Below are 18,505 nucleotides of genomic sequence, written 5' to 3' on the forward strand. Positions count from 1 at the left end.
TGGGACCTTCTCCTAGTTGATTAAGGCCAATAAAAAAGCACCACTCCAGGTCAGTCTACATAGTACCCCTTCCAAAAGTACCTACATCGAGGTGCCCGCCCAACTCACAACCGAAGAAACTTTAATAGAAGAAGTGAACGGCTGCACGCTCTTTTAGAACCCTTCAAAAATCTTTATTGTAGCAAAATAGAGATAGAAATCATCACAGCACTGCAATCCAAGGGAGCTCTGTTAACGCGTTTCACGCTGGAAAATGCCTTAGGGTTAACGCGCGCAGACGCCACCTCCGGTGTCCAATGCTAGGGCCGACTGCGCGAAGCGCCAGCCTACGCCGCTTCCGGTGTCCAACACTAGGGCGGAGCGCGCAAAGCAGTAGGTGGAGCTATGACCTTTGACCTCTGAGCCCACACCTCCCGACCTTTGACCTCTGAGCCCACAACTTTTGACCTTTGGGGTGGGTCCATGACCCATTTCCTGTGTCAAAACCATCCCCTGTGTCTGAACCGGCAATAGGTAACCCTGACCTTTGACCCTAAAATCCAACAAAATCACCCTTTTTCTATGTTAATCTACACTTGGTGTCACTCTGCTCTCTCCTCCTACCAGCATGTTCCTTGTCAACACCTCTAAAGCATAGTTGATTGGCTCTCATTATCTCTTGTGCTACATCTTCCTTTCCAAGCAGGGTGGTCGAATTCATTTAATTTCTCAGCAGGCTGGAATGGAGATTATGTTCTGGAAATTAACACAAAAGCCTCATTGGCAGAGATGGTGCTGCGTTGTGTTCATTCCTATTTCTTAGAAAGGCAGTGACTGTGCAAAGATATTCCACATCATTTGTACATCTCAATCCTTGCTGACGCTCACCTCTGACTCCCCCCTACCCCTCTGTGGACCTTGTGAGTGTAAAGATGGCTGCTTAATCGCAGGATCGGACCAGCTTTTCCCACAGCTCGCCTCAGCAATGAAAAAGCAAAGCCCTCTCTTTTTTTTTTATTTTTAATCCGCCATTCGGAGCGCAGGTGTCCCAAAAAAATCCTGCAGAATCCATTAATTACCCGTTGTGTGGTCAGGCGCAGATCCCGCTCCTCGCCTTCCCCAGGCTGAATTAATGAAGCTAAGTTTGCAAATGAACCATAATTTCAAAGACAAGCGCGTTGTCAGAAGGTCTGGGGATGATGTATGCCTGCTCTTGCTCGTTAGCAGCTGTCTCTTTAATTACTGCAGATGCTAACGAGATGCTATCAGCATATGGTGACAGGGAAGCACTTGCACTTTTGCACCAGAGAAAATCTGGATGTAAAAAAAGTGCTGCAGAGATGGGGGCGCTGTCCCAGATCATGGTGTAATCTGAGATTCATCAAACCATTAGGGTCTGCGGGTCCTTTCGTTTTTTTTTACAGCTAATGCTTGCTTTATGCCAGCCTTTTAATGGACAAAAATCAGATGCAAAAAATATTCAAGGCTTATTAGTTCAAACCCCAACTTGAACAATCCCCTCCCAGGATGGTAGTGGACCATGCAAAGATTTACCAGTAGGTCCATCCACTGCAGGCTGCCTGCAAAGGAGCACAGAGGATAGGGACGAGACCTACCTTAACACACCTACCCGTGTCCAGGGTGACTGGTCTTGTTTTCGCCCCCCTGTATTTTTTTGTAGTGGATGAAGCCTGCAGTGCTCCCACAGCCCTGCTCAGGCTATTTAAAGCACAGCGATGATGTCACTGCTACATTTACAAGCTAATAACTGGGTATGTAAAGGCATTCTGTGTACACAAAGTGTATTTATATGCTATGTATCTATTAAAGTGCTATTAATGGCTTGGCTTTTCTTTTTTTTTTTGTAAATAACAAGCATTCTACTTACCTGCTCTGTGTAATGGTTTTACACAGAGCAGCCCCAATCCTCCTCTTCTCTTCAATGGGGTCCCACACTGGCACTCCTGGTTTCCTCCCTCGACCAGTGCCTCCATAGCAAGCCGCTTGCTATGGGGGCAATGGTGCATTCACTCCCAAGCCCTGCTCTGTGCATAAGACACATAGAGCCGCGGCTCAGCCCCACTCCCTGCTCACTCCTCATTGTTTCATTGGCTGTGATTGACAGCAGTGGGAGCCAATGGCTCTCGCTGCTGTCTCAGCCAATTAGAAGAGGGAGTCCCTAGACAGCTGAGGCTCTCGTGCACATGGCTGGAACGAGAGGGGGCTCAGGTAAGTAGTAGGGAGAGCTGTGGGAGGAGCAGCGCACAGGTTTTTTTTTTTTTACCTTCATGTATAGCCTTGGTCCTCAACCCTGGTCCTCAGGGCCCACTAACAGGCCAGGTTTGCAAGATAACTGAAATACATCCCAGGTGATATAATTTGCTGCTCAGTGATTGCATTACTCTAGTCTGCATCTCCCCAAGGTAATACTTAAAATCTGGCCTGTTAGTGGGCCCTGAGGACCGGAGTTGAGGACCACTGATGTATAGAATGTATGAAGGTAAAAAACTACTTTGAGGAATTTCTTTAAAAGACATGTTTGGTTCTTAGAGATCAGTTTTAGAACCATGTGGTTCATGGGCAGCACTCACATTTGTTGGAATTCTTTTTTAAAATGGCACAGCAACATAATACTTAAAATATTTGCATGCATGTGTAACAAGCAAACACAAATCAGTATTTCTGGCTGATAAATGTCTAGGAAAAACTTAGCATGCTGGTTATTTATCCTATTATATTATTTAGTTCATTTTGTCTAATTGTGCTTGCAATTTCCCAGCTTGTTACTCACCATGTCCCCTTTCTGGTCCTGCATAGGAGTGCGCCGGAGAACCGCTCTTCATGCTGTACTGCGCCATCAAACAGCAGATGGAGAAAGGGCCCATTGATGCCATCACAGGAGAAGCTCGATACTCCCTGAGTGAGGATAAGCTCATTCGCCAACAGATCGACTACAAGATGCTGGTCAGTTCATCAGAGAGCAATATCTGTTTGCTATTAAACCTCATTTTCACTGACTCAAGCAGTGTGCATGTTGTGCGTTTTGCTGAGGATGCTTTGTGTGGCGGGAGCAGGTCTGTCCAGCTCTAGTCTTTTATGTCTACTCATGGCCCAGCCAAAGGATTTATTGAGAAGATGGTGAAACGGCTGGATGTTTTGTAGCAGACTTGTAGGTAAGGCTGCAGCTGGACAGCTCTGGGCTAAGCCGATAAGGGAGACCTCTCTGCTCCTCTGAACCCTCCCATTTATACCAGCAGGGTAAGAGTCCAGCTCCATTCAGGACTGATATTTCAGGCTGGTGGCTTCTAGATCTTGTGAGATGACTCCAATGGTTTGGTTTCCCTACAGTGGTTTGTGTCTCCATCACCTTCCACAAGGCAATGATGTAGATTTATCTACTTGTCTTTACATAATATTCATCATTATGAAAATGTGGTTAGTGAAGTTTGACTCCATTTGTTTTAGTGATTGAACCATCACAAACTATCCTGTGATTCAGCTACCCGGAAATCATGGAAAACGGTCTTTGGTTGCAGTGTTATGGTGTGAGAAGTGCCATAAAGTCAAGGCTTGCAGTTGTTTATAATCCAAAAGTTAAAGACCTTGCATGTCAAAAACCCTATGGTAGGATTTAAGGTCCTGTTCTTCAGGGCTCTGGGATTTAGCTTGACTGACATGCAATAATGAAAAGAAATGGCTGCACTCAGTTGTTGTCAAAATCCAGGTTTATTGGACATCCCAATCTGCACTCAGATGTTGTCAAAATCCAGGTTTTTCGGACATCCCAATGTGGCAAAACAGTGGCAAGGTAGACGCGTTTCACACACTAAGATGTGTGCTTAATCATTAGGATTATCATTAGTAGTGATTAAGCACACATCTTAGTGTGTGAAACGCGTCTACCTTGCCACTTTTTTGCCACATTGGTATGTCCAATAAACCTGGATTTTGACAACATCTGAGTGCAGCCATTTCTTTTCATTATTGACTGTCCACGGAGGCGAGCCGGGGCGAGCACCGCTGTTGGTCATCAAGCTTCCCATTACCTTGAGCAGTGTATCTCTTTCCTTTGTTTGACTGACATGCAGCCATGGGTCAAAGCTACAAGAATAATAAGTCTCTAAGATTCAGGGCACAAACCCACATATGAGACTCAATTCCCACCAGCCAAATTCCAGAGCCATGAGGAAGGGGGGTGACCTTTGAAATACGGATTTTTACATTTTAAAACATTGAAACCCGGTGGGGTTATACATAAAGCAAACGACAAAAAACGTTTTTTAATCCAGCCGTGACCGAGTATTGCACCCATTACACACTTGTGGGAGGGGCAGAGACACAAACTTTGGCTCTGAAACTGTAAGATACCAAATTCCAGACCATGATTTCACCTTACCAGGACTCAAATATCTGTCTTGTATGGAGTTGTTCTTTAAACAAGCATACAGCCTTGTATTTAATCTGATTTGCCTAGCATAGCCCACATCACGCTACATTGCCACTCGCTATTCAACAGAGTCGCTTTTTTTTTCATTGGACTTTTTCTCTCTTTCTCTCCCCCTGTCCTCTCTTCTTTTTTTTCTGTGTTTCTCACTAAACCGGCTCACCCTTTAATGGATTGAAGAATCTTTGCGATGGCGGGCTGAGCGATGAATCATGGTGCCGCTCGCCTCAAGTAAGTTTTGGTCCCAGCTTTATGCTCTGTGGCTGGATCCTTCAATCCATTTCAGCTTTTGAATGTGGTGGAAGCGAGAGGAGTTTCCTCCTCATGCTGCCGTTCAACCAATCCCAGCACACCCCATTGCAGAACTGTCCAATAGCTTAATGAGTTATGAGACATGTCATTTTGCCATTAATATGTGAAAGTGACAGGTTCTCTTGTAAGAAGAACCTCCCATCCACTGATTCCCACCTTCCCTGTACTTCCCTACTGCTGTGTTTATCCATCAGAGTTACAAGCCTAAAATCTGTGTAAGCTCAGACATGGAGCTTACACAGTGTTAATGTGCCCCTCCCCTTCCTTATGTAGCAGTATTCCAGCCTAGCAACCTGAGCACTGCACCCATTGAGGAGGTTGCATGCTCCTCCATGCTCATACACACTGGGTATTTACCCATAGCTGCAACAAAGCACAAGGGGAGTGCATCAGTGGTTTGGGGAGTTGTTCTTAAAAACCTTCTTTGAAGGGCCTGTGCTCCTGAAACTGATGTTTTAATTAGCTGTGTATTAGTAGGCTAAACCCGGATGGCTAAACCCGGATGCAAGTAGTCTCTTCTCAAGAGTTCTTGAGAGAGAGACACTTGCAGCCAAAAGTTAGTTTGTTCATTCCTCAAAATGATTGAGTTCAGGGGTTTCCAGGGAAGGGTACTGCTGATTCTACAGCATACAAAGACATTTTAGAAACCTTGTTAATAGCTTGGGGAAGGTTCTTGTTTTCCAGCATGACTCTGTACCGTGTACTAAGCCAGCTCCATAAAGATGTGGCTTGAACATTTTGGTGTTGAGAAACTTAAATAGCCTGCACAGTGCTTTGACCTCGACACAGCAGAACATCATTGAGATGAACTGGAATGCAAACTGTGAGCCAGGTCTTCTCATCCAACATCAGTCAGTACCTGACCTCACAAATTCTGTTTTGGCTGAATGGGCACAAATTCCTAAAGACACTCCCCAAATCATGTAAAAGCCACAAAGGTGGGTGGTGGGGGGATAACTCTGTATTTATGCCTATGGTTTTAAAATGGGATATCCGAAAAACTCATATAGGTGTGATGATCAAGTCTTTGCAACCTTTTGCCTGTATAGTGTATTAGAAGAGGATGGGGGATCCAACCACAAAATCTGTCTTCCAGGCAAAACTAAAGTTTATTTTCCTTTAAGTACAAACATTAATAACCTCTTCTACAGTGCGTGCTTTCAGTTTTGGGAGGGAGAGAACCCCACCTCCTGCCCACCCAGTCTGGTTTACTTTGTGACTGCTGTGTCCTTTGGACACAGCTGATCACAGTTTGCGGTAAAGGACCAATCACAGCTGCCCTTTACCATGTGATCAGCTGTCCAATCACAGATAGTCACATGTACTCCTAACAGACGTGCTGCCTATCAGTCCCCATCAGTGCAGCCTCATCAGCGCACATCAGTGAAGATGAAAAATTATTTGCAAAATTTTATAACTGAAACAAAGAACTTTTTTTTTCCAAATTTTTGGTCTTTTTTCATTTTGTTTATCAAAAAAGTTAAAAACTAAGTGGTGATTAAATACCACTATAAAATATCTCTATCTGTCTCAAAAAAATAATAAAAATGTTACTTGGGTACAGTACAGTGTTGCACGACCGCGCAATTGTCATTCAAAGTGCGACAGCACTGAAAGCTAAAAATTGGTCTGGGCAGGAAGGGGGTAAAAGTGCCCAGTATTGGAGTAGTTAATAATATTGTATATTCTATATAAGGTGCTATAACTCCTTAACAACCAGTAAGATTCCCTGCGTTGTGAAGGATGCTTTATGGTTGGCTGTTGTAAGTGCGGCCCCTTGCACAGTCCTCTTTGCTGTAGTAATAAGCCCGAAAATATTCATCCATATTCAGAGAAATTGAAAAAGTCAGACAAGTTCCAGATGGAGCTGATCTGAGACAAATGGCACAACTCTGCACAGAACAGCGTGGACAAAATATGCTGCTTGTCTTAAATAAACTTACTCCATCTGTACATCTAATTAATTCAGCAGTTTTATTATAGCCCTAAACACTTTTTTTTCCCAATGACTAGCAGTGTCTGAATTGTAAACTGTATATGTAAGTGTATCTGAAAGAAGAACTTTGTGTGTTGCCCATCACAGCCAGTCAGCATAGCTCTATAAATAAAGCTCATTGCATCTCTAGCATTACATAGAACCAAAGAAAAAAGAGACCAGATTAGCCAATCTTTAAAGCAGAAGTGTATTTTTATACCAGCTTTATTTATCTAGGCAATTAAGGTAGGGCTTCAGTGACAATTTGCCTTTCACTGATTTTTTTAGGGTCTTCAAAGACCCTATCTGCTCAAATTTCCATCTGTTAAGCCATCTATAGACCATAAGCTCTGGAAGTACACTATATGGCCATTATTTGGGGATACCTGACCATCACACTTAAATGAGCTTGTTGGACATTCCATTCCCAAACCATGGGCATTAACATGGAGTTGACCACCTTTGCTTCCATAATAGCATCCACTCTTCCGGGAAAATTTTGGAGTGTGTCTGTTGGAATTTTTTCCCATTTGTGAGGTCAGGTACTGGTGTTGGATGAGAAGACCTTCTTTCAAAACTGAGTTTCCAATTCATCCCAAAGGTGTTCAGTAGGAATTAGGGCAAGGTCTTTGTGCAAGATACTAGAGTTCCTCCACACCATGTTGGTCACTGATTTTCCACACCAAACACTATAAGGGCAAAAGGTTGTGGAGACTTTACCATCACACCTATATGAGCTTACTAGGCATCCCATTTCAAAACCATGGGCATTGATATGGAGTTGTCCCCTTCTTCCAAGCCAAAAGGGCATTTTACACCTATATGAGCTTACTAGGCATCCTATTTCAAAACCACGTGCATTGATATGGAGTTGCCCCCTTCTTCCAAGCAAAATGGGCATTTGTGAAGTCATGTACTGATTTTGGATTAGAAGACCTGGCTCACAAACTTTTTTTCCAAAATATCCCAAAGGTATTCAATAGGGTTGAGGGCAGGGCTCTGTGCAAGATACCTCAAGTTCCTCCATGCCAAAGTGGTCACTGGTCTTCACCCCAAACAATGAAGGGGCAAAAGACTGTGAAGACTTGACTGTCACACGCATCTGAGCTTGCTAGTCATCCCATTTCAAAACCATGGGCATTATTATGAGCTTTGGCCCTTTCCTCCAAGCCAAAAGAGCATTTGTGAGGTCATGTACTGATGTTTGATGAGAAGACCTGGCTCACAGTGAGCATTTCAATTTATCCCAAAGGCATTCAGTAGGGTTGAGGTCAAAGCTCTGTGTAGGACAATCAGGTTCCTCATAACCAAACTGGTCAAACCATGTCTTTATGGAGCTGGTTTTGTGCACAAAGGGACAGAAAAAGGCCTTCACCAAACTAACTACTACGTTAAAAGTGCACAGTTGTCTATAATGTCTTGTGTTAGCATTAACAGTACTCTTAACTGGAAACACCTGACCTCCATTTACTATTGGCCACATCAGTATTTGTGATGGTCAGGTGTCCTAAAACATTTGCCCATATAGTTTATTAAGTAAAGGAAATACAGCTTCTCAGGATCTCATGCTTATGAAGCATATTTGTACAATTTACTGGCAGGGATCAGTTGAGATGGTTTAAATTAAGCTGGGGGTGTCTTCTTTCACCAGTTTCCCAACAAATGTCTTTCTTGTGGAGTTTCCTTTCTGTAGACGATTTCTGAAGCTTCCCTAAAACCATGTCCTGCACAGAAATCTTCATCTTATTGCTCTGAACAATAAATCAGCCTGCTAAGAATATAATGTTGCTTTTTATTAGGAAGGAGCACTTATCCTGTAAATTTAAAATGTCCCCAATAAATAAATAAAAAAGTTTGCCGTGCAGTTCAGTACATTTGTAACATATTACGCCTGTCAGTGTCCGGGTTTATTTAATAATGTAATGGTAAATTCTGCGTGCCACCATTTAAATAATCATCTACCGTGTCCGCAGATCCCCGACTCTGTACAGTTCTATGAAACCACTAATTTTCTACTGCCAGTTGCTTGGCAGCAACAGCATGAATGTAAAATGTAAGAAGCCACTGCTACCTGGTGTCAGTTTTTTCTACAACATTGTCACCTTAGTTCATATATGGCAGATTCACTTTAAAGAGGATCTATCACTTGTAAAATATCTTCTTTTAGGTTACAACTTTTTCTAATATCCTCCATTTGCCATAAATGGCTATTTAGAGATTTTCCTCACTGCATAAAACACCTGACTCTTGGCCTCAAGTCTGACCTATGGAGGTTGATTTTGTGAAACTGGAAAATGCAAAATCTGGTGCAGCACTCCATAGAAACCAATCGGCTTCCAGGTTTTATTTATCAAAGCTTAATTGTATAAGCTGAAGTTAGAAGCTGATTGGCTACAATGCGGAGCTGCACCAGATTTTGCACTCTAGTTTTAATAAATCAACCCCATTGTGTCCGTTTCAGAACATATCTCCTACAGGCATGCCTTTACATGATTTTCCTTTGTAACCCTTCTAAACCATCCCAGAAAATCCACTTCCTCCTCTCCTCCCCTGCCTGACATATGTAGGAAAATAGGCAAGACATGATCATAGGGTATGTTGCTGGCATTTCCACTGTCACAGCTGGTTCCTCTTCTTCCACTCTTCCTGACATAATTTAGAACAAGAAGCAGAAAATTATCATAGGTTATGTAGTTGGAACCTTGGCTATCAAATTCAGCTGCACCATCCCTCCTCTTCCTGACATAATTAGAAGAGGCAGAAAATTGTATGTAGCTGGGATCTACACACCATCAAAACTAGCTCCTCCACTCCTTCAGTTCTTGACATATTTTTGGAGAAGAGACAAAGTATCATTGGCTAGGTCGATGTGATCACCAATATCAAAGGCAGCTCCTCCACGCCTTCCCTCCCTTGGAGTAGAGGCAGAAATTGTATGTAGCTGGTATCACCAATATCAAAGCCGGGTCCTCTATTGCAGTGGTCCTCAACCCTGGCCTACAGGGCCCACTAACAGGCCAGGTTTTAAGTATTACTTTGGAGACATGCAGACTAGAGTACTGCAATCACTGAGCAGCAAATGATATCACCTGGGATGTATTTCAGTTATCTTGCAAACCTGGCCTGTTAGTGGGCCCTGTAGGCCAGGGTTGAGGACCACTGCTCTATTACTTCTGTTCCTGACATACTGTATGCCTCTCTCCAAAATTATCATATATGTAGCTGGGATTTCTGCTGTCAATACCAGCTCCTCCACTTCCTGCTTCTTTCTGAGATAATTTAGGAAAAGAGGCAAAAAATTATCATAGGTTATGTAGTTGGTATCTCAAATATCAAGTTTAGGTCCGCCATTCATCCCATTCCTGGCATAATGTTGCAGAAGAGGCAGAAAATTGTATATAGCTGGGATCTCCACGATCAAAGCCAGTTCCTGACAAAATGTATGCCTCTTCTCCAAAATTATCATAGGGTATGTAGGTGGGACCACCAATAAAACCAGCTTCTCCACTCCTCCCCTTCTTGATATAATATAGAAGAGGAAGCCAAAATTTCGATGGGGTACATTGCTGGGATCTCTGCTATCAAAGCCAGCTCCTCCACTCCCCCTTCTTTTCAAGAAAATATGAAATGAGGCAGAAAATTGTAATAGATTATGTAGTTGGGATCTTGGCTATCAAGTTCAGGTCCACCACTTCTCCTCTTCCTGGCAAAATAAACTACGATTAAAGTCTGCTCCTTCGCTCTTTCAGTTCCTGACAAAATGTATACCTCTTCTCCGAAATTATCATGGGGTATTTAGCTGAGACCTCCATCAAAGCCAGATCCTCCACACCTTTCCTGCTTGACATAACTTAGGCTGGCTGTACACATTATACAATTCTCTTGCACAATTTTTCTTTAGATTTATCAAAACCATATAATATGAGGTTGAACCTAAACACTTTCAATTTGTATGCAATCAGGCAGGCCCTTGCACTACATAGTTGAAGGTAAATCTAAAGGAAATTTAATAAGAAAATGGAATATTGTATGGCCAGCTTTTGTTCAGGGACTGGATAAAGGTTTGAGGTATCAAGGTGATGACTTTGCTGGAGGGATGAGGGTCATAAGGAAGATAAAAACAGAACGATAAGGAGCCTGTTAGAAAATAACATAGGAGCTGTCTTTATTGACCTGTTTTGGATCAGGGGTGCATTATCAAGGGCTGTCATCTTTATCCTTCCTCTGCTATGACCTGGCACTAAGTATCAGGGCACTTTATGTGCGTATGCTTGTTCAAGGTCAGCAGCTTACTGGCTAGTAAGGCAAGGATAACTGCCCCCATAGGACACACTTCCAGCAATAGCAGTTCCCACTTTTTTGTCCTGTCATTTGGAACTATATCCTAGATTGGACACCAAAGGGCCAGACTTTTGATTCAGCTCAAGTTGCAAATGTGGCCATATTTGGGCAGTACATTCAAAAATGCATAGCTTGGTTCAGTCTGATTGATGAACTCTCAAGCGATTGGTTCTTTTGAACTTCCAAATGTAATCTGTATTATAAAAAAAAGTATATTGGTTGCTACATAATCCCTCCCATGCATCTTGTATCCACATTCCGTGGATCCCTCTTGCTGCATGCCTTTCAGGGATATCAGGAACGCCTGCTCCTGTTTCTAGAAGCTTGAAAAATGCTGCAGGGATGACGGCATGGCAGCAAGTTTAATGAGCATTGGCAGCGCCAGTTTGTACTCCGCACCTGTGCTCCCCGTTTCCTGTGGGGAATGATGCTTATTAAAGTCATAAATTCTGTATCAGGGAAACAAGGAATAATTGAATTAGCTGATTACAGGTCGCAGTGAACTCCCAGCCATTCCTGATTTTTATGTCACCATTGAAACTTTCTCTGCAGACGCTCAATTGTGTCAATCCGGAGAATGAGAATGCCCCGGAGATTCCAGTGAAGGTGCTGAACTGCGACACCATAACGCAAGTGAAGGAGAAGCTGCTGGATGCTGTATACAAGGGGGTCCCCTACTCTCAGCGACCCAAAGCCGGAGACATGGACCTCGGTAAGCGGATTGGCTCCCAATCACAGCAAAACCTCTCAGAAATCATTTATGTTTCAATAATTGAAGAGCAGGGTTTATCTAATAGAGTGACGTATTCTGCCAGAAGAGCTTACACTCTGTTCCAACTGCACCCGCACACACTGTTGACAGTTTGATTAGAACCTGATTTATTCAACTGTGTGTTTAGAGGAAATTCACATAAACATGGATACTGACCAGACCTTCCTGAAACAAGGATTCCAGTACTGCAATGCCACAGTGCTAACCTCTAAAACTGCGTAGAAAATAGTATGCTCCACTTGAGATTGATCACTAGCTCCTCTCCTTAGTCATGAAAAAAGTATGGAGGCAGCCATTGCTGGCCCTCTTCTGAAATTACTAGGATTCTAACTGTATCTGCATGCTGTACATGAGTGTGCAAAATGCAATGTCTACATATGTGCTGGGTCAGAGTCTCTGAAAGCATTGACAGCCAGATAACTAGCATTCCCAAATGAGAGGTGTACAATATAACATCTCTCATACTTGAGACTACCAGCCAATCACCATGCACTAATGCTGTCTTGAGAAGGAGGAATATCATGCTTTTAGCCCTTTGTAAGCTAAAACATGAAGCTTACACAATTTTTGGACTCACAGGTCCAATGGAGGGAGTGTGAAGACGGTTGGGGGTGGGGGCATAGGCGTGCGCACAGGGTGTGACGGGTGTGCCTGGGCACACCCTAATCACCTAGGGCACATTAGCATTATCGCTCTGTTTGCCAGTGAGGAGATGGGAAAGATCTCCCTCGGACCTGCTCTGCCATAAGAGAAGTGCCACACACTTCTTTTTCACTTTGCCAGCAGGGAGAGTAATGTATTAGGGCCATGTACATGTAGGCAAACACATGCATGTGTATTTAAACTTTGGGGTGCACACCCTAATGCAATAGGCTGCGCACACCTATGGGTGGGGGGGGTTGGCTTTCTAATAGTGTTGATTGGCCCCGAATGGGAAAAGTGACAGAGCACAACTGTTCTTTGTACTAAACCTTTTGGACTTTCATACATATAGTAAAAGCAAAAGACACGACCTACTAATAGCTGAATGCTGGTTGGTTGGCTAGTGTACCATAGTAGTGGGTTTAAATCCTGTTAGTTGCTGACATTAGTAATGTACATGTTCTGCAGCTGATGTTTTATTGGTGCATCTTTTTGGCAGAATGGCGCCAAGGCAGAATGGCCAGGATCATACTGCAGGATGAGGATGTGACAACCAAAATAGACAACGACTGGAAGCGCCTCAACACTCTCGCTCATTATCAGGTAAATGACCTTCCTCTGCCATTGCCAAGAAGCCATTTTGATTTGCTAAAACTATATGACACTAAGGTCTTAAGGGCACTGGACGTTTTTACAGCTGCGGTTTTGGGCGTCAGGCGTTTTTTCTCTGCAGCTAATAAACTGCGCCAGCATGTTATCTTATGTGTCCATGCACAGATAGGCTGTTATCAGAAGTTTTTGGCAGTGGCGTTTTCTGGCTGGAACAAAAACCCAAAACTAGTGGGGTTTGAGCTGTAAAAACGCTCTAACTGATAAAAGCTTAAAAACGCAGCTATTCAGCGTTTTTGAACCATAAGCTTTTGTGAGAGTATCATTTTGGAAAAAGACGCTGAAAAATGCCAGAAAATGCTGAAATACACTACTGCAAAAACGCTTTCTACAGCTAATGCTACTGGCATTTTTATAACGTCCAGTGTGCTTGAGGCCTAGCTATGTAGAAGCAGTATAGCCTTTATTGTACAAGCTGTTGTGTATTTTGTTGCAGATTACAAAATGAAAACTGTACCTGATAGGCAGGGCTGGGGTGAGGGGTGGGCAGAAAAGGGAGCTGCCATGGGTACTTGAGCAGGAAAATGGGCACACTTTAGCCTTTTCACCTTGGGTGCTCAAAGACCTTATCCTAGCACTGCTAATTGTTTGCTCCTAATATTGGCATTTAATGAAAAATTATTTTGTGTGTTTTTAAATGTTGTGGGTGGGCTTGTATTGTACATCCCCTTGCATTCGCCATCTTCCTAATTTCAGCCTTTGTGTCCTTGTTTAGGTTATCGATGGATCTTCGGTTGCACTGGTTCCCAAACAGAACTCTGCTTATAACATCTCAAATTCCTCAACGTTTACAAAGTCTCTGAGCAGATACGGTAAGTGTATGACCAGATGGAACCGATGTGCCACAGAGCAGTTTCTGTGCCACCTCTTGCACCATGTACAGGTTACGAATATGGAAAAAGAGCTGGTGCCCACTGTCGTCCAACTCTAATCGCTAGCCAAACTAAAGCAAACTGAAAATGGATTTATTTGTGTTTCATTTTATTTCCCCCAAAATAGCTGGCTAATTACGATTCAGCCTGGGTTCAGTTCTCATTATTTTTGTATGTGTGTGAAATGTCTGATTTGGAATTCTGGAGAGATGTAAGAGAAATTATAATGGTTTAGGGTTTTTTTTGTTAAAATAAAAAAAAAAAAATCATGAGAGAAGATTCTAAGAGCAACATGGGTTAGCTAAAAAGGCTTCAGTGTTGCGTGTTTTGAGGCTCCTTTCGGATGATTGAAGCCTCATATTGAGCCATCTCTCTCATAGGTAGGATCGCTATGATGACTGATTCAGTAAATAGTCCTTTTTCAGAACAGCTGACAGTGAGAGATTGCAAATGATAAGGAGATTAGCGTGCCACCTCTGTGGCTGGATAGAAAACTCCCTTATATTATTAAGCAATATTTTATATTTAAAGAGACCATTCAGGGTAAAGTATCCGTTTCTGTCCCACTCCTGAATGTTTAATGGTTACCACTTCTCGTCTCTCCTTCCCCTTTCACAGTCGCCACCAAAATACCCCATGTCACCTGGTGTCAAGAGTTTAGGAAAAAGCCATGATATCGCCCCTTCTGCCATTTGACTGCTCAGGACTATCGCTCTAAATAATGGTACTTTTCCACTGCAAGTACCGGCTCGGCTCTACTCGGCCCTGCTTGGCCCGGTTTGCTTTTCCACTGCTGGTACCGCATGGTAAGGTGTTGGAACAGTTCGGTACGGTACGGTATAGGTTTGCTTTTCCACTAAAGTAGTACTAAAGTTAAGTGGGTGGGATAACAACGGGGTGGGTGGGATTCTCTGACCAATCAGTGGCTAGTAGTGACTGCATGCAAAGGATTGTGGGATATGGTACCCGTTTGGAACCACAATCGAGTAGGTACTGTTTTTTCAGAACCGTACCGTTCGGTTCCATGCAGTGGAAAAGCGCCGCCGTACCGTACCGAACCGTTCCGACACTATACCATGCGGTACCAGCAGTGGAAAAGCACAAAAGCGTGCCGAACCGTTCGGTTCCATGCAGTGGAAAAGCACCATTAGTAAGGTGACAGGGCCTCCAAACTGATTAAAAAAAATAATAAAAAAAAATATATATATATATATATATATATATATTTGTGTGTGGGTGTGTGTGTGTGTATGTATATATATATATATATATATATATATATATATATATATAATATATGTGTGTGTGTGTGTCAATAATATTTTCCAAGTTTTTTTTTTTTTTTTAAGCCACACTGTCCATAAAAGAGAAGAGGGGGGGGGGGATATATTTTTCATATATATATATATATATATATATATATATATATATATACACACACTGTATCTGCTGTACATTTTATATGAACCTCAGCAGGGGAAAAAAAACTATCAATTTTATTTTCACGTTCTGCAATACATTATAAATCTGCACAGTGCCGCTATTTCCTGAATCTAGTTTTTCGGTATGGTAATCCCCTTTTCACTTCCTTTCTGTTCCCATCTGATCTGTCTCAGTGGTTTAATCCACCCAGCAGCACAGCAATTTCTGATTGGCTGTCGGCCGGGCTGCTTTGCAGAGTCGCACGCCTGTCAGGGTTCCCAAAGCCGCTTTTGTCAGCCACATAAAAAAAAAAAAAAATACTGGCGATTTTTTATTTTTTTTTGTTTTCTGCCGCGAACTGCAGGATGCCGGCGTCTGATCTCTGTTTATTTTATAATAAAGGACTTGTCTGGAGGTCAGGCGAATGCCGTCCTTATAGTCACTAATTAAAGCTGCAGAAGCGATCTCAAATCAAAGGGAGTTGATAGTGATGCTGAAATTAATTATCGCACATAACTAGCTTTGAAATGTCAGAGCTGGAACGAGTGGCTGCCTTCAGCTCCTCAATTTGCATTGTAGGTGTCGTTTAGGAGAAGGGGAGGAGGGGGGGTCGGGTCGGCATAGAAATGAAACATTATTCCGCAAAGCTTTTGGGAACTGTTCATTAAACGCAGCTAACGCTTTGCTGGAAGATCCTTTGAAGACCGGATTCTGATGAGGAAGCTGGAACGAACCATTTATGGGTTGTTTAACTGATTCCTCTCCAGGGTCTTGCTCCGTTTTGTTTCAAGTGTCGTGCTCAGCCGTGCACTTCACCAGCGACCATTATATATGATGAGCCACTATTTTGGATGGGCTGCAGTAAATTCACAAGGAGTTGGTGACATCACTTGGACTTGAACCTTTTTTTTTTTTCCTCCTTTTTTTTTTTTCTTTTTGTCAGTCATGTGACATCACAGGTCCTCTCTGGTGGTAAACGTGTCCTGAATGCTTTAGAGAAAGGTGCTGCATTATAACATAATGCTGTTCTTGACCAAATTCTCCAGGGCTAATAAAATTATTAAAAAATACATTTTCGCTTTCGTTCATTGACGGACACAGCTCCTGATCTTCTGAACCATTGGGTTATATTGCCCCCTTCAGGAGTAGGACACTAGGCAGAAAAAAAGTCTGGCTATGCCTATGGGCAGTCCCAGGGGGTATACTCCCTCTCTCTGCTATAGGTACTCAGTTTTTTTCTGCCTAGTCAGGAGTAAGGACCTAGTTCCTTGCTGGTATCTCTGGTCCTGGCAATATATTTATTTTTAGATAGATTTTTTTTCTCATGGTTTCTTCCTGTGAGATCTACAATCAACTGCTGGACTGGGCTGGATAATCTAGATTCAGTGGTCATCCCAGTCTGGACAGCAAGCGTGTGCAGACCTCAGCTCGGCGCTTGGTCGGCCTCGAGATAGCCGGTGGCTGGCCTGCGAGTTAAACGCCTCGCAAGGTCAAAATTTGACCCGGGTCTCAGCCTGATTTGCAGCGTTCCTCCTGGCCGACAGCCATTTTGATGGTGAGGGGTTCTGTCTGGAGCGGTGCCCGTCTGGTTCCTGGTATAGTGAGTAACTGTCCCTCCCTCTCTCCCTGGAGGGTTTTGGGGTGGATGTGGGCCCCTCCATGGGACAGTCGGATCTCATCCATCGATGCACTGAATGCGGTTCTGGAGTCCTTTGTGTCCCGGTGGAGGTGGCTTTTGGGCGAGGGGCTGGCAAAAAGCCCCCCCCCCCCGCCTTCCCCTGCCCCATCTGTCTCCTCTGATCCTGATTCGGCCGCTGCGGACGTGGGTCACCCTGCAATGTCTGCGACCGCATGCCCTGAATCTTCAGATAGTGAGGAGGGTTCCTCCTCTTCTGCAACCATGTACGAAGAGGCGCTGGTGGATGAACTGATTGTAGCTGTGCATGAGACCTTAAAGATGGAGGACGCAGCTGCGACAAAGGCGCAGGTTCCCTTTGGCACTCACAAGCCACCCAGAGCGGAAAAGGTGTTCCCTTTTCCCTCCTATTTTGACAGAATCGTCACTAAAGATTGGGGACGACCAAAGCGTCCTTTTGAGGTCCCTAAGCGATTTTCTAGGTGATACCCCTATTAGAAATCCCTTCTTAAGGAGTTGACTGTTCCACCGGTGGTGGACCGCCGATTTCCAGATTTAACAAGTCAACCTCGATTCCGATTGAAGAGTCCCTGGCCTTTAAGGACCCAGCTGACAGGAAGGCAGAGGCTGTGGCCCACAATATGTACACCTTGCCTGGTTCGGCACTGAGGCCAAAATTCACCGTAGCCCTGGTGTCACAGACAAACCGAATGGGCTAGGATTTTGCACTGCGACCTGAAGGGGGAGTAGCTCCCCCTGCCTTTGTTGAGCTGGCGGACCAGCTGGTCCAGGCGCTGCAGTTTATCGTTTGATGCCTCTTTGGATGCGGCACACCTAGTGGCTCGGCTTTGTTTTGGCAGTGGTCCTTCGGCGTGTCTTTTGGCTCAAATGCTGATAGCAGTGGGGCCTGATTTGACTTGGAATGGGGAACCTATTTTGCCTCGTGCGCTACTGACAACACTGATCCCCTCAAGAAATTCATAAGCAGTCTTGAATTATTCTACAGAATGGCTGTGCCCCCTCCGCATGTGTGCCACACTTTTTTTATTTCAGTACATTTTTTTCTTTCATTTTTTCTGTCACAGTCTATCTCCATCCCGCACCATGTTTCAGCAGTGACGGAACTCAGATGAAAAACCATTTTCCTGCAGATGGGGTCACGGACTGTAAGCTAAATAGATAATAACAGCTAAAATGTGGGCTAGATGGAATGGAAAATGAAGACTAGATGTTGCAGACAGACGATTATTCAGATATTTGTGAGACGGTGGAAGGTGATGGAGACGGCGAGGGGAGGATTGTGATTATTGTAATGGGTTGGCAGCATTGAAGTGGATCATGACACCACATGAAGCTTAATTAGGATGGGAAGTGATGCCTCCATAGCTATAGAGGTGGGGATTGTAAAGGTGCATCTAGGAATTCTTTACGCTCACTCTGT

The 18,505-nt window shown here is 43.7% G+C and overlaps 1 protein-coding gene across 3 annotated transcripts in view; it reads left to right on the forward strand.

Annotated features, from left to right (window-relative positions):
- PLXNA1 (plexin A1) overlaps positions 1-18,505 on the forward strand; it is a 531,430-nt gene that overhangs the window by 499,301 nt on the left and 13,624 nt on the right. For 2 of the 3 annotated variants that reach the window (XM_082265085.1, XM_082265086.1), the window contains exons 24-28: positions 2,797-2,943; positions 4,604-4,654; positions 11,604-11,763; positions 12,965-13,068; positions 13,850-13,946. In XM_082265085.1, coding sequence (XP_082121211.1) covers positions 2,797-2,943; positions 4,604-4,654; positions 11,604-11,763; positions 12,965-13,068; positions 13,850-13,946 — 559 coding nt within the window. The remainder of the gene's footprint in view (positions 1-2,796; positions 2,944-4,603; positions 4,655-11,603; positions 11,764-12,964; positions 13,069-13,849; positions 13,947-18,505) is intronic. The other variant, XM_082265087.1, reaches the window with a different exon arrangement.

This window comes from Pelophylax lessonae, assembly GCF_965119305.1.
Source record: "Pelophylax lessonae genome assembly, chromosome: 8".
Lineage (NCBI taxonomy): Eukaryota > Metazoa > Chordata > Amphibia > Anura > Ranidae > Pelophylax > Pelophylax lessonae.